Here is a 15,602-nt window from a genome sequence, read left to right as displayed (position 1 = left end):
AGAAAGTTAAATAGATAAGATTGCAAAAATGCAAATAAGTAAAAATTTAATTTTAGAAGCCAAGTAAAACTGTTTTATTCGCATTTTATTTAAAATTTTCGGATACTTTACTTCTTAAAAGAAGAGGAAAAACAATTTTCAGAGCTGAAGTTTTCCTGGAAAAAAATATGGTAAAAGATTCTATCCGATTTTCTTCAAATATCTTTGTAGACCACATCTAGTCTCCCAAAGGCCACTGGGGAAAAATGAAGAAACTCAATAAATAGATTGCTTGCTAATAAAAGGTTTAGGTTAATAGATCTTTCTTATAATTCAACATCTCGTTTATCTTATAACTAAAAAGTATCCTTTATTTTCGCAGACATTCGGCTTTTTACGTATTTTAATGCACTTTTAAAAATTAATTTATTGCGTAAAATTGTTCACGGGAATAGTTCGCTAGCATTTTATAATATTTTGCTTACCTTTTTGAATAATTTTAATTTTTTATGAAATATATGCTAGTAGAAAAAATATTTTAAAGTTTGTTTCTAAACGTTTGTAATTCTATCAGGATAATGTATAACAAAAGATTATGATTTACTGCACAGGGTGTTTTGTAAAGAATAAAACCCAGAAAATCTTTTCTGAAAAATTATTTATATAAAGTTACCTTGAGGGATTTTAGACCTCTGACAGATCATTCAACATTTATAACATAAAGGAAGCGCTTAGAAGTGAGGAAACTACCGTCGTGCTAAGCTATTATCCTTTTTTTAAAACCATGCACTGGGCTTTATTCAGAAATGTTATTTATTTTATAATATAAATTTCGTGATTCATTCATGGTATTCATTTCATTGTATTATTTTTGTTAAATTTTTGATTAACAGTTGATGAAATTTTTTTAAATAAGTCACATTGTTTACTAGAGAAAATAATAAACAAAAACTGTAGATGTTGAAAAATTTAGTACAAATAAAACTATTTAATATATTATAGTCTGACTATCTGTACTTCTATTATGAATGAAGTATTTCATTAATTTTCGCAAAAGTTTAATGAATGTTGTAATAGTTTTCATAATTAAATGTATCATCTTCTTTAAATATATAATTATATGTATTTTTTTGTAGAACTGTTATTTTCTACGTAATTGAAATGAAATTAAGTAATAATGTTCTGATTCAATGCTTAGAACTGCAAGATTTTAATATATATATATATATATATAATGTGTGTGTGTGTGATTGTGTGTGTATATATATATATGCATATACATATATNTGTGTGTGTGTGTGTGTGTGTGTGTGTGTGTGTGTGTGTGTGTGTGTGTGTGTGTGTGTGTGTGTGTGTGTGTGTGTGTGTGTGTGTGTGTGTGTCTGTGTGTGTGTCTGTGTGTGTGTGTGTGTGTATATATATTATAACTTTATCATTTTTAATTGTTGAAATTATAAATAACTATTTTAAAATAACTGTTTCTGCGACTTGGAACTTTTATTAAAATTTAAAAGTACATTTGACTAACGATGCGTTTCAAACGCTAAAATTAGGCAACTGTAACAATTAGTAAAAACTAATTTAGTGGTATTATTTATCTGAATAATTTAATATTATTTGTATTTTTTGTGGGGTCTAAAGAAAAACACTTAAAGTATGTGGGAAATCGTAATTTTTTTTTTCGCTTCCAAGGCAAAAAAATCCTATATTGGTTATTTTATTATTATTCATGCCACAAATATGAAGACACTGGCCACAGCTATCCTAAGTGTACGTTACCTATTCTGGATTTATGTACAAATACGTATATATTTTGAAACTGGATGAAAAATTGGTTAATAATTAAAAACAAATTAACGATATCAAATAATATTATAAAATAGTTAATTGCAAATATAATTAATTACAAAGAATTTCTTTTTCTGCGTAGATTCAATACTTATTTTGTGCTTAAAAATTTAAGATAACTTTATCTATAATGTATCTTTTTTTAAAATATACACCCTTTACATTAAATATAAAAAAAATGTTTTAAACTGAGTGAATTCAAAAGGTAAATTTAGAAATTAAATCATCTTTCCTTCCGTTAGCTTAGTAAAATGTTCAAATCTATTTGACTTATAATGCTTCAACGTTAATTTATGTACTAAAGAATAACTTTAAACCAATAATAATGAAGCAGTTTTTCTTTGCACAAAATTTAGTAAGATTTTTAAATGTTTTTCAGTAATCAAATCTCAATAGTCAAAATATGGCGTAAAATCATATCCGAATAAACGAAATCGAAACAACTTCTCCCTACAATGACAACCTATTTAACGTGCAAAGCGCAGTAAATAAACACTTGTACTTGCAAGCACAAAGCAATATAAAAAGAAAAATCTGTTTGTTGACTGTGATATGGTGTTTTACGCTTTAACTAACCCGCTTCCAAAACCATGAATTCAAAAAGTTATTACACAGATATTACACATTTTATTTGGAACACATAATTTACCAAAGTTGCTTAAATTAATCATTAGCTGCTTCAACTCTTCAAATATAAAAATATAACTATATTTTTAGCTCGTTTGCGCTATTTTTATTTTTAGCTCGAATATATTTTAGCTCGCTTTACCCTCTAAACTACGTTTAAATATGATTTGTCTTTGAACGGTACCTTGTTGTGTGAACTCAGCTGCCTTTGACAGCATTTCTCTGAGTATTTGGTACTCTCACACAAGCATATTAATAAATTCCTTAATTTCAAAAATACTGCCTCTAAAATTTAAGATGCAAACTATTTTGTCTTATCTGAAAATAAATAACTTAGAAACAAAAACATCGGGGGAAATATGCACGAAACAGTTTTTATTTAATGTCACCTAAACATTTACTTAAATTCAAACACAAACAGGATTTATAACAAAAAAAGTATATTTTGCAGATAAGTTGTCTCTCAGAGAAAGTAGTATATCAGAATTTTATGTGAAAAATTGTAGTGGAAACATTACAAAAATGAACTAACAGAATGTGGCTTTTTTTAAAAAAAAAAAAACTAAAACACATTCGTGGCATCCACTTCCCATGCTGCCAATAAAGTTATCACACATCGAAAGGGGGAACGAAGGTTAAGCGTTCAATGATTCATCCAATTCATATTACGAGGAAAAATCAAAGCAGAAAATTGGATGCCTAGATAGTCCTGATCCTTCTCTGTACGATTCAGGTCTAAGGATCTGGTTAACCAACCTATCAGGCGAATATCTCCACACTCCAGAGTATTCTCGACACGATAATGTCTCTCAAGCCGCGTGCTGTCTACTATCAAAATGAATTCTAAACCAGCTAAATCCCTAATAATAGGAGCTCTTAGATAGCACTCCAAGCAACTTCAAGGGATTTACTTCCATTCACCATGATGCCTTCTCAGTCCATCAACTTTTTGCTTCCATAATAGCCAATCCAGACGTTGGAGGACCGGTTACGTGTCTCTGGTTGAAAATTTTAAATAAAATAAGCCAAGGTTTTCCCCTGGAGGGTTGGCAGGTCAAAAAATCAGAATTATCATTTAATGATTTCATATAATTGTATCTCGGTTCTTTGATTTAATTTGAATGGAAGGCAGCACGCTTCCACGCAAATTTCATTACGTCGAAGATTTTTTAGAATGTGAAGATATTTACTGGTTGAAATTGCTAGCTAGATATCCAGACCTGAATTTCATAGAGAATATTTGGGAGTATCTTGGCAAATGGGTTTCTTCTTAGAGTTCACATTTACAGACGTTTCATGACTTGGAACAAGGGTTACTCGATGTCTAAGCTTCGTGTCCAAGAAATTAATCAAATATGTGGAAAGTTGATGCTACAAATATGCTGAAGTTAGAAGTGGTCACATTCCTTGCTAGTTCATTCACATTTCCTTGGACAACATTAATAATGTCTCATCGATAATTTTGATTTTGAACTTGAAAAGTTTTTGAAAACCCCATTAACTTGATTTGCTAACTTTTCCGATGGCAAGTAGATGTCGTTAAAATTTAAAATAAACCAGATGCAAGCTTTTTGGAAAGTTTTCAACAATTGCGTCGGAATTTTTTTCCTCCTGAGTTTGAAAAACAATTGACAAGCTCGCATCACTTTACAGCTGTGGTCGCCAAACTTATGAAGCATCGAAACTATCGTGCCGATTTTAAACCCTACTGTAAGCTACCAACCAGAAGAACCAACGACATTGTCTATAAATTTACATTAAGACGGATTGGCGATCACTGACTTAAGGGATTACTCAGCATAGGTGTGGATAAAAGTAATTTTCGCCAATCTAAAGGAATTTTCTTATGACTCGGGCACATTTTTATAAAAATTATTTTTTGTATATTCTATTTATACTTGTTGTCCAGTTATAGACTACATAAAAATAAAAAATCTAAAGTATAAGATTAGTCGTCCAAATATTTTTTCTACAATGCATAGTTTTATTCTATCTTTGTTTTATATGTAGTTCATTGTCAGCAGCTTGCGATGACTTATATTTTGCCATTTAAACATGTACAAGGCATTTATTCTCACAAATATATTTCAATAGTGGCACAAAAAATCGAAATATGTTAAATATCTGAAAGCAAGGGTGAGTTCATATTTGAAAGTTGAAGAACTTTCACAGATCATGTCAACTGTAGATTTCTCTGTGACCGAATGGTTTTTGTTACTCTGAATATTCGCGGAAACAGTTATTTCCTTTCTAAGAAAATCTCTTCCGGTCTTTTTATCTTATATTTCTTTCGCGTTAGTAGTTTGATTTTTTTATCCAGTATTTCAACCGTTTGAATCGTTTTCTAAAAGTGCCGAAAGTAAGCGTAGTAACACCTGAGGTGTATATTTAAGTGTTGAATCTCGGACAAAGGGGGAGTTGTCTTAAGAACTTACGACGGTGATATCTAACTCGGTTTACTGTTAAATAAAAAAGAGCTAGTAGTTACTTTCGTAGAGATATTTTAAATTAATGCTACTTTCTTATGGAAATTCGGGATGCATTTTTAAAACTTTTTAAAAAATTCATGTATTTTTTTTTTTAAATTCTTGCGCTTTTATGTCATTTAATTGGCATGTAAAATTCATTCACAATCTGTTTTTTGTGATATCTGACTTGGTTTGCTGTTAAATTAAACAGGGCTTGAAGTCATTTTTGTAGAATTATTAATGCAACTTTTTTATGGGAGCTCGAGATACATTTTTGAAGCGTTTTAAAAAAATCCATGCATCTTTTTTTTTAATTTTCTTGTGTTGTTTTTACTATATAATAATCGTGAAAAATTTGCTCACAAATCTTCTGTGGCACGTTTAAAAAATGAATGTTTTTAATTTTTGATGCAGAAAATAGTATGCTTTCATATTTACAATTTTTAAGTTCATTTGAAAAAAATTATCCTCACTTAAATTTGTTTTTAGCATCTTTGGCTAAAATAATTTCTTAAAATATATTAAAATTTCTGAATTTATATTTTTTATTTTTATTATTGTTCTAAGAATTTATACACCAAGATTGAAAACAAAAATTTCAATTTCTTGTTCACTTGTTTCAAATTTTATGACTAATCATTTTCAGTTTCTGAGATATGTCACTTTATTACAATAATGAAATGTAAAAAAAAATGTTAAAAAGAAGATAAAAAAGAAACATAACATTCAAATATTAATGAAAATTCAATAGAAGGAAACATTTTGCATTCTAATTCAAGTAAAAGCATAACTTTTTCCCTATTTTTAAAACCCTTAATCCCTGAAAAAAGACTTATGCGTCCTAGGTCCTTTTAAGCATTTATGATTTTCGTTTTTTTTTAATAAATAAATTTAAGTTGAACAGCAAAATAGCTATAAGTTGAAATAGTTTGAACAATTTTAAGTCAATAAATAATTTTTTTTCTCTTTTTAGTTTCCTTCACTGGAATTTGTATTTGAAATAAATATAATTTAATAAAACTGAAAAAACTATATCAAACAATTTTATAGAGAAAGAAGCAAATTTCATTTCAACAAAAGTGTTCAACAACCTTTTGAGACTCATCATCATCATCCAATATATTGGACAACATCTGGTAAAAATGCATCACTTAAGAAATAGTATTTACAGAGTTATTTTCTATTTTTTTTCCTTCACTGACAAGGCGATTGTCTATACAAAAATATAATTGTATTTACCCTAGTTGGTCGGAGTATTTAATTTCAATGAAAATTTATAAGGTCAAATATTCGATTGAAGTAAATATTTGGGCAGTTTTACGACATAATGAATACATTGTTAATTGAGTCCACATTGAGTAAAAGACGCATTTTCTGCCATTTTTCATAGCTCGGGTCTAAGGTTAAAATAATACTATTTTTTACATTTCTATATAACAAATATGTTTGAAAATAGTAATTCTTACAACAATCTTTCTAAATCAAATTAAAATGAAATTAGTTATAAGCTAAAACTATATTAGAAATTTAAAGTCAAAAGCTTTTATGGGAGCTTTATGAACCTAAATTTATATCTAAAACAAATATAATTAAATGAAGCAAAAAAGAACTCCACACTGAGAACAAAAGCATTGTCAAAACTATCAGAATATGGTAAAAATTACCATGATTTTGAATTTATGGAAACCCTTACAAAGCTCGGTAATTTTTACCGAAGAGCTTTAGTAATGATTTTTGTAAAATTAACTATAAAATATGGTTTTATAATATTTTATTTAATTTGGTAAATAGTAATTTTAGAATGATAACTTAGAGAACCATTTATTTGGCTAAACATGCATCTCAACTTAGTATTTTTTACTAAAAGTGTGATAATAAGAACTATACTTTTGAAATCCAAAATTTCCGGTAAACCGTTTCCATATGAATGGTAAAATTACCAAATTAATCATTTGAATATCGTATGTTTTAGATTTTAATTCCAGAATAATGTTTTTTATTGCCAGAAATGTCATTAATTTATTAAATGACCATACTGTACCGTTATTTATCCAAAATTGTTTATGCGTGTGCATTACAAGCTTTGAAGGCAACTTTTTATTGGAATAATAAACTTTTTGAACCTTATTTCGAATAATGATATAGTTATCCTAATTCGAAACTTAAAGATTAAGATTTGATAATATAAACCAAACGGAAATAATATAGTTATCCTAACAATCAATGTTTAAAAGAAAGAAATGTTTAAAAATAAAAAAAGATATACAAATATTTGTAGAATGGAAGCATATAAACGAAAATATATTTCTTCCAATCAGTTTCGTAAACAATATGGAATGACATTCTAAAAATGTTTGACAAAATCTTTCAATTTCAAAATAAAGATTTTTTTTATTGCACAACATACTTCTCAGTATTGGCCTTTAGCTGAAATATATTTGTCATTCTTATCTTATTTATTTTATAACTGTTCTGTTTATTTTATATTGTAACTAATTCTCGAAAAAGTTTTGATAACAAGAGTAATATATTAATGCAGCATTTCTGAAGAACTTTTTAAAACACCAAATTTTCTGCAGGTATAGTATTTTTATAATCCTCTAAATATCAAATAACTAATGACCATTCTAGTTTAAAAATACTGAACAAAATAAAATTCACTTTATTATCTTTTTTAGAGTAAAATTTGTATTGGAAAAGTGAAATGTAAAATGGAATTGAATTAATTAATCTGTAATTCTTCTTGTAGGGGCGTTATCTGACAAATTTAAAGTTGTCAAATAATGGATTTCAAAGACTTAATGAGGGTTACAATTGTTTAGTATTTCTATGCTTTCTCTTGTTTTTAACTTAGAAAGAATTTCCTCTCTTTAGTATTGAAAACTTTTCGATTAAGTAATTAGCTTCATTTTTTTTTCGATTTGCGAAAATTAGTTGAAGAGGAATCCATCCTTAATTCTCACTAAACATTAAAGATTTATAGGAAAATCCATAATACATGTAAGTGCATGTAAAGAAGTGATGATTTTAATGAAGCTCGAGAATGGATTGTTGAAAATTATCTAATTTCTAAAGTTATTTTTCCTAGTTTGAATTTAAAATCTTATTCTTTCAAAGTTTTTATCAAAAGCAAAAAAGATAATATTGTTCTTTAGTTCAACGTGAATACTGTTTTAGCTTCTAAAATAAACTAAAACAATTGTGAATATTTAATAATAAACAGAATGAACTTCTTTATTTTACCATAAAATATTCTTTTTACTTTTTAAAAACTCTAACTTAAAAAATGCATAGAGGTTAGTTAAAAAAAATAATAATGAATAATTTCTTTAAATAAATACCTGTATTCTAGAGAATGCTAAAAAGGAGGCTTATCTAATTATCCAAATAAACTATGTTCTTATGCTTAATTGCTTAAGTTAACAGCTTAAAATAGAATAATTCTCTCGTTTTTTTTTTCATGCACATGAACAACCAGCATGCATAATAATTTTTTTAAATGAATCTCATTTTTAAATCTGTGTTTATCTTTGAAAAGAAATGCAGGCTTTAAAAGAGCTTGTATAAAACTAACTCTAAATTAGAGGTTTAATGCTCATAAAAGGAGAATTTTGAAATTTTTGAAAAAACATCCAATTTGATGTGCACTGCAGAAAATTCTAGTACAAATTATGATAAAAAAGTACTGGCGCTCTAAGTGTAGCATCCGTAAAATCTATTTTTACCATAAAATTTTGTACTGAAATTTTTACAGTAATGTTTCATTGCAGTGGTTCAGGGATTTTACAATAGATATTACTGTAAAAATTGCAGTATAGCAGATTTTTGTTCCGTAAAACTTTACAGTGAAGATTAACTTTGCGGTAAAAATTACTGGCACCCTGAGTGCCGGAACTTTTTATCGTAATTTGATCCGGAATTTTTTACAGTGTAGGTGATGTCATTATCTTTTACGTTGGCTAATTATAAAATCTGGCTCTTTGCAGAGAAGTCAATTTATATTGCGCCTACAAAGCTCAGTGCAATAAGCTTAAAATATGAGGTCGGCAGTTTTCAAAAAGTAGGATTTTCCAATTATCCTACAGCATATATAACTAGAAAACGAGTCGTTTGAATGGTTTGTTGTCGAGTTATTTATTACTAGTCCCCGATTTTTACAATATGATTTCATTTTAAAGGAATTTAAATGTTCATAGTTACACCGCTTTAAGTCTGTTTCTATCAAAGTGCTACATCATGCCCAACGTGAGTTCAGATTATTATTTATAGACGAAAAATTTTCGCAAAAATACAGCAGAAAGAATTTTTTTCAACCCAAGAAACTATTATACCCTCTTAATTTGCACATCATATACGTTTCATCTTCACTAAAAGGAGCAACACTGTGAAGAAAATTTCGGATCAAATGACTGTATAATGTATCGGCACTTTGGGTGCATCATCCGTAAAATCCATTTTTACCCTAAAATACTATACCATAATTTTTATTACAATATTTACTTCCTTTGAGTAATTTAGTGATTTTACGGTAATTATTACTGTAAAAATTACGATTTATCAGATTTTTGAGTGAGAACAAATATTCCTATTTTAGCAATTTTGAATGACTTTTTTTTTTATTGATATCCTATAGGTTTACAAATCGTTTCATTTTTGACAACACGACTTTATTATGTTAACTAAGTAAAACAAATTCTAAAATTCAATTTTTTGAATTTCCTCATACTTCTTACAATGATTTAAGGACATTTTTCTTATTTAATCTCGTTCTTTTTTTTATTCCATTTTTAAGTCCATGAAATGTTCTACTAATGATCCTTTTGTTATAGAACCCATGAATCTCTTAATTTCTCATTACACTTTTAATCACTTTAGCTCCAAAAATAATGAAATAAATCTTGTTATTTTTCAATTTATAATAATAAAAAAAAACAAAGTGCTTAGTATTCCCTTTCTACGCTTAATTTTTATAGCTTTTTATTCAATTCTGAGCGTTTTGGCTTTACTGCATTGCTGCATTAAAATCTCTCACAATAGTCATAAATGCATTTATCACGTGCGCCTAACGTCACAAATCAAAGTTATGAAAAGAATTATCATCATATCTCCTCAATCAAATGTGTGTGGGCGAAAGTACTCTTTCATTTGCAGCTGTTGGAAAACAATATGAAAATGAAAGGCATGGAAAAGGCGGGTCATAAAGGGTCCAAATGTAATATTCTATTCTTTTCAAAACAAAATCATGGCAGGCTTGAAAAATATTCATGTTATACAAATATTTTTTTATAATGTAACAAATATATTAGTTAAAAAATTTTTAATACATTCAGATGAAATCATTTTCATTTTTTTAAGTACGAGTTATTTTATTTCTTTACAAATAATTGTTTTCTCGCTATAGACTTGCTTAAGAGGAACATGAACTTTAAAACAGATTGTTTTCTTTTCTAATGTGATTCATTAAAATTGTATCAATCATAGGGAAGTAATTAATCATTTGTAATAGAAAAAGTTTATTGAATTTCCAGTCATTTTCTTAAAATACCAACTATTTTATTTCTATATTATTAATTGTTTTCTAGTTATCGATTTGATTAATGAACATGACATGAAATCTAAAATAGAATTGTTTTTGTTTTTTTTAATGTGATGCATTAAAATTGTCTCAATCAAGGGGAAGTAACCAATCATTTGAAATCAAAAAATGTTATTCATTTTCTATTCCATTTTTTTTAAAATGCAAGTTATTTTATTTTTATGCAAATAATTGTGAACTGGTTATCGACTTGCTTAAGAGGAACATGAAATCTAAAGCAGAATATTTTATTTTTTTATGTGATAAATTAAATTTGTGTCAATCATAGGGAAGTAACTAATGATTTTTAATAAAAAAAAAAGTCTACTAAATTTCAAATCAATGATTATTTGTCCACCATTAGTTATATGTAAGTATAGTCAAGAGTAATTATTCTTAAAATCGTTTTATTTCCTTTCACAAACTTTTATTAGAATTTTAACTTTTAATTTTATGAACTAAATTTTAAAAGAAGAAATATGTAATTCATATATTTGAAGCATATTGACAAGCAAACGTTTCTCATCTTACAAAAATGAGAGATAGATACAATAACTAATTACAAATGAGATATATAGTAAATAAAATTTCGCACACAAAATTATCCGGCTAGTATTAATAGCTTCTTTCAGCTTTTGACTGTTTATGCACAAAACTTTAAAAAAAAATGCAGAAAGCTTATAAAAGGGTCATATAGAAACTACTTTGTATTAAAACACAAATAATTATTCATAATCATCAAATTATAAACATCTTATTTTTTATTGTAATCTAGTTGAAATAACAATACAGTTGGCCGAGACTTTTGAGCTCCACTGTATGTTAACTTCAAAATTCTGATTAGTAATGCTGGTGTTTGGTTTGCCAAATTTTTTGCTGTAGGTATAATGTAAACAGCAGCCACTCTTTTAGAATCTTTACTTTTATACAGAGATTCCTTTTCTTTAATACGCGCTTGATGGTTCCTTTTTTTCACAGTAGCTTCGAAACAGCATGTTGTATTTGGACTATCGTATTCATCACAGAAAAACAAAATATGGTCAAAACTATCGGAATATTGTAAAATTTACCATGTTTCTGGCACAATGGAAACACTAAAAAGCTGGGCAATTTTTATCAAAGCGCTTTGGGGATGATTTTTGTAAAATAAACAGCAAAACATCGTGTTTTAATATGCGTTAAAATTTGGTAAATACGGTAAAATTTGTCAATTTTTTCATGATACCTTAGAACATGGCATAAAGACCCATTTATTCACTTCAATTTGTATTTTTACTAATTGTGTGGTAATGAAAACTATAATTTTGAAAACCAATATTTCCAGTGGTTACCATATATGAATGAAAGAAATGACAAAATATTTTAAATACCGTATACTTTTGTTTTTATCACCAGAATTACGTTTGTTTGATTTTAACCAGAAATGTAATTACCGTACAGTTCGATATTTTAACAGAATCTTTTTCGCCGCGATTAAAAGATTCCTTCATAATGTCTTAAGTTCAGCCCACATCCTCAACTTCTCAAATTCATTTCTTATTTTTTACCATCTTCTTTCCTTCATTTCTCACCATTTTGTTTCGATTATTTTTATTTGAATCTATTCATCAGTTATCTGTTTCCTCGATCTCTTCATATCTTGTAATTTTGGTTTTAGTCTAAAAAAACTCATTCAAGATATGTAGAGGAAAACGACTAAACCTTCCACAGGTAGACTAATCGCAATTGACTTATATGCTATGATCCACCAGCCAATGAGGATACTTGACCTCTGTGATTGGTGAGAGCCGGGAGTTAGTCAGAAATCAACCAACAATTGTCGTTATGGACAACTAGTCATCTTTTCATTTTTTGACGTAGCGAAGTAAACTGTTAACCAAGCTTACATCCGAAACATAAATATTTGCCTATCAACTTTGTCCAAAATGTACACCAATACCAGTTCTGAAACGTGCATCTTGAATCTCTTTCTTCAAGCATTCTTGAACTTCTTTCTTGAAGCATTTTTGATGAACCTTTTGAGCCTTTTTTCTGGTTTCGAATAACAACAAAACATTAAGTAAAAATTTACGGGGAAAATAAAACAGTTTAGATGTTCGGCCCCATTCCAGACGTCTATTAGAAGCTGGGTCATCTAAGCCAAAAGCAAGCACTCTTTCCCCTCAGTTGCTATACATTTATTTTGTGCATTGATAAATGTTATTTAAAAATCCGACTTCAGTTAAAGATTTATCTCAGCCTACATTTTAGTCGAATTATCACATTTTCTGTTACTAAAATGTTTCTTTTAGATTTTATATTCTGTCATGTTATCAAAATTTTAAAGTATTCTAAATCCTATACTTCGATTTTTTTTCCGAATATTTATTGTATGCAAATTTATAGAATTCGGATAAATAAAATGTTTAAAGATCTTGTGTTCATTGTCAGTATCAAAACTTTTAAAATTCTTGAATCATTCAAATATCCATTGTTAGTAAACTAGGCATTTTTCTCTACATAGAAACTTGTGAATAATTTATTATTTACTCGCTTGTGTAGATTTCTTTACTTTTTGTTAGCATTATATTGAAAATTTAGAAACCGATATTTTGAAAAATAAGATGTTTGGAAGGATTTGATACTTCAGTTGTTTGTTTGCTCTTGCTCCAGTTATATTTTTTTACGAAACTAAAATTGATACAGAATGGATAAATCTTACACAAACAAACATAATCAATTGAGAGTTTTTTAAGAATCAACAATTTCGAAAACCTTTTCTTTTACATTGTGACGCTTAGGGAGCAATTTTAAAAAGTCTTACAACCTCAATTTCTCTAAGATTGCTAGTTGATATCGTTGAACTATTGCAATAAAAAAATCAACTGACCATTGTCCAAATTCCATTATTTTTTCTTTATTTTTGATTAGGTATAGTTTTTAAATCAATCTTCAGTCTTTGAAAAACCACCTGCTTGTTATGAATATATTTGCTCTTTCGCTTAAATTGTTACTAATTTCGTGAATTCATTGAAAAGGATAAACAACTTTGTCCAAATAAAATAATGCGACAGCACTTCCACTTTAAAACAGAAGCGTGCAAAAGGCGCCGGTCAGGCCATACTTATAGCTTCGTTCAGCTTTTAGCTGTTTATGCATATAAGTTCAGCTTTTAGCTGTTTATGCATAACTTTGAAAAGATACATAAATCTTTTAAACGATCAATATAAAGACTAATTCTGTATTAAAATCAAATAATTTTAATTTTTTTTTCTTGTGTAATCAAATTAAAATAACATTATACTTGTCGGAGTTTTTTGCGATCCACTATAGGTAACATTTTTTTCTTAATTTATTTATTTAGTTTGCATATTTCAAAAAACTTACTGACAAAAATATGTAGTAGAAGTTTTGACGCAATTTTAGTAAAGTTTCCATTTTATTGTTCTTGACTATCTACCAATTGTTCTTAGTTGTTAGTGTCAATGTCTTCTCCAGTTATGTGTTGAAAATGATTTAGTCAAATTTTATTAGATTTTCATTATTTAAACTGTTTGATATGATTTTAAATAAACTGTAACCATAAATCAAAAAATTTCATTTTTTGAGAAACATTTGCCCTTTTTCCTTGGTTTTTAGATCAACAAATTTATAGTATAAAAATGTCAATTTATCAATTGTCTATTTCACTTAGAACCAAAGTTACAGTATTTCAGTCATTTCAGTCGTTTAGTGATGTTTTATAAAAAAGCGCAGTTGAACGTTATTTATTAAGAATACCTGCTACATACCAACAAACAATAAAAAATATCAACAACAAAAATTCAACAAAAAAAGGGAAAAGTTTCATATTAATGAGCTGCAAAATTTTCATCTAAAAATTTTGCCCTAAAAAAGAAAGTTCGTTGCGGTCAAAAAACTTCCCATTGCATAAACCTTTTTTAAGTTACATTGACCTGTCAGAAAAAAAAAAGGCAAAATTATTCAAGAAAATATATTGTAGTTAAGTATAAATCACTAGTTACTTCAGTTTTTAATTATTTTAGTAGTAAAAACTATTAGTAAAAGTGAATTTTAGTCTCTTCCTCTTTTATCCAGTCATTCTCTACCGCGAATATCAACTCAACTTCAACCGCACTTCTGAAAAAGGAGATCCACTGTGAAATTTAACAATTAATAAATAAAAACAATTTACATCTTAAAATAAAGAGGGTTTTTTTTTCCTTTTTATGTTTTAATAACTTTGCTTATTTTTAAATGTCTATTATTTCAAAAAATATTTATGTCACTAATATATTCAAATTAAATATTTAAATAAAAATTTTAATAGTGATATTTTTTAATTTCAGATTCTTGGACTGTTGATTGGCCATTATCAATCCGTAACTGCTGTTGCAGTAAGTGCAGTTCTACAAGGACTTGCTGCTGGAACTTTCATTCATGTAACATTTTTAGAAGTAATCCCTGCAGAATTTAATGAATCAGGTCCTCGCTTGTTGAAAGTCTTTTTTCTGGGTTTAGGTTTTATGATTTTGTTATTTTGTAGTGTTCTGATGAAAGGTGCCGGTCAAAAACATCAGTCATAATATTTATATATTCTTGTGTGATTTTTTTTCTTTTAAATTAAACATGATTTTCTTCTATGTCTTATATCGGTGGGAACATGTGTTATGACACACAGTATTTACATTAATATTTATAAGTCTAATGTTACAAGCTTACTTGAAAAATAATTTATTAATAAAAGTTTTAATAAATGTTGTTTTTGCATTTTTTTTCATATAAATTTACATTAGCACCCGTTTCTATCATTCATATTAATCTCATTAAAGCTAAACCAAGCAATCATGCTTTTTTATACATTAAATTTTATTTTTTTATTTACATTTAGTATTTCAGATATTTTATACTAAAAAGCTCAAGTTGTTTAATTTATAGATTGAATTTCAGTTTACTAGTTCAAATAGAAAAGAATAGCATTCCCTGTTGAATGCTATAAGTTGTGCAATAGGCATAATGTTTAAATATTCACGTCCATTTCGTGATAAAGTTTTGGTGGTCTTTGTTAATCCGTAAAGCAATTAAAATGAATTTAATAATTAAGAAAACAAAACTAAAATGGGAAC

The 15,602-nt window shown here is 27.6% G+C and overlaps 1 protein-coding gene across 2 annotated transcripts in view; it reads left to right on the top strand.

Moving 5' to 3' along the window:
* LOC107448572 (zinc transporter ZIP3) overlaps window positions 1-15,237 on the top strand; it is a 197,898-nt gene extending 182,661 nt beyond the window's left edge. For both annotated transcript variants that reach the window (XM_016063828.3, XM_016063829.3), the window contains one exon: window positions 14,826-15,237. In XM_016063828.3, the coding sequence (XP_015919314.1) occupies window positions 14,826-15,062 (237 nt within the window). In that variant the 3' untranslated portion in view covers window positions 15,063-15,237. The remainder of the gene's footprint in view (window positions 1-14,825) is intronic.
* Window positions 15,238-15,602: the final 365 nt, after the last annotated feature.

This window comes from Parasteatoda tepidariorum, chromosome X1 (genome assembly GCF_043381705.1).
Source record: "Parasteatoda tepidariorum isolate YZ-2023 chromosome X1, CAS_Ptep_4.0, whole genome shotgun sequence".
Lineage (NCBI taxonomy): Eukaryota > Metazoa > Arthropoda > Arachnida > Araneae > Theridiidae > Parasteatoda > Parasteatoda tepidariorum.
The sequence above is the reverse complement of the archived record's forward strand: the minus strand, read 5'-3'. Positions and strand labels throughout refer to the sequence as shown.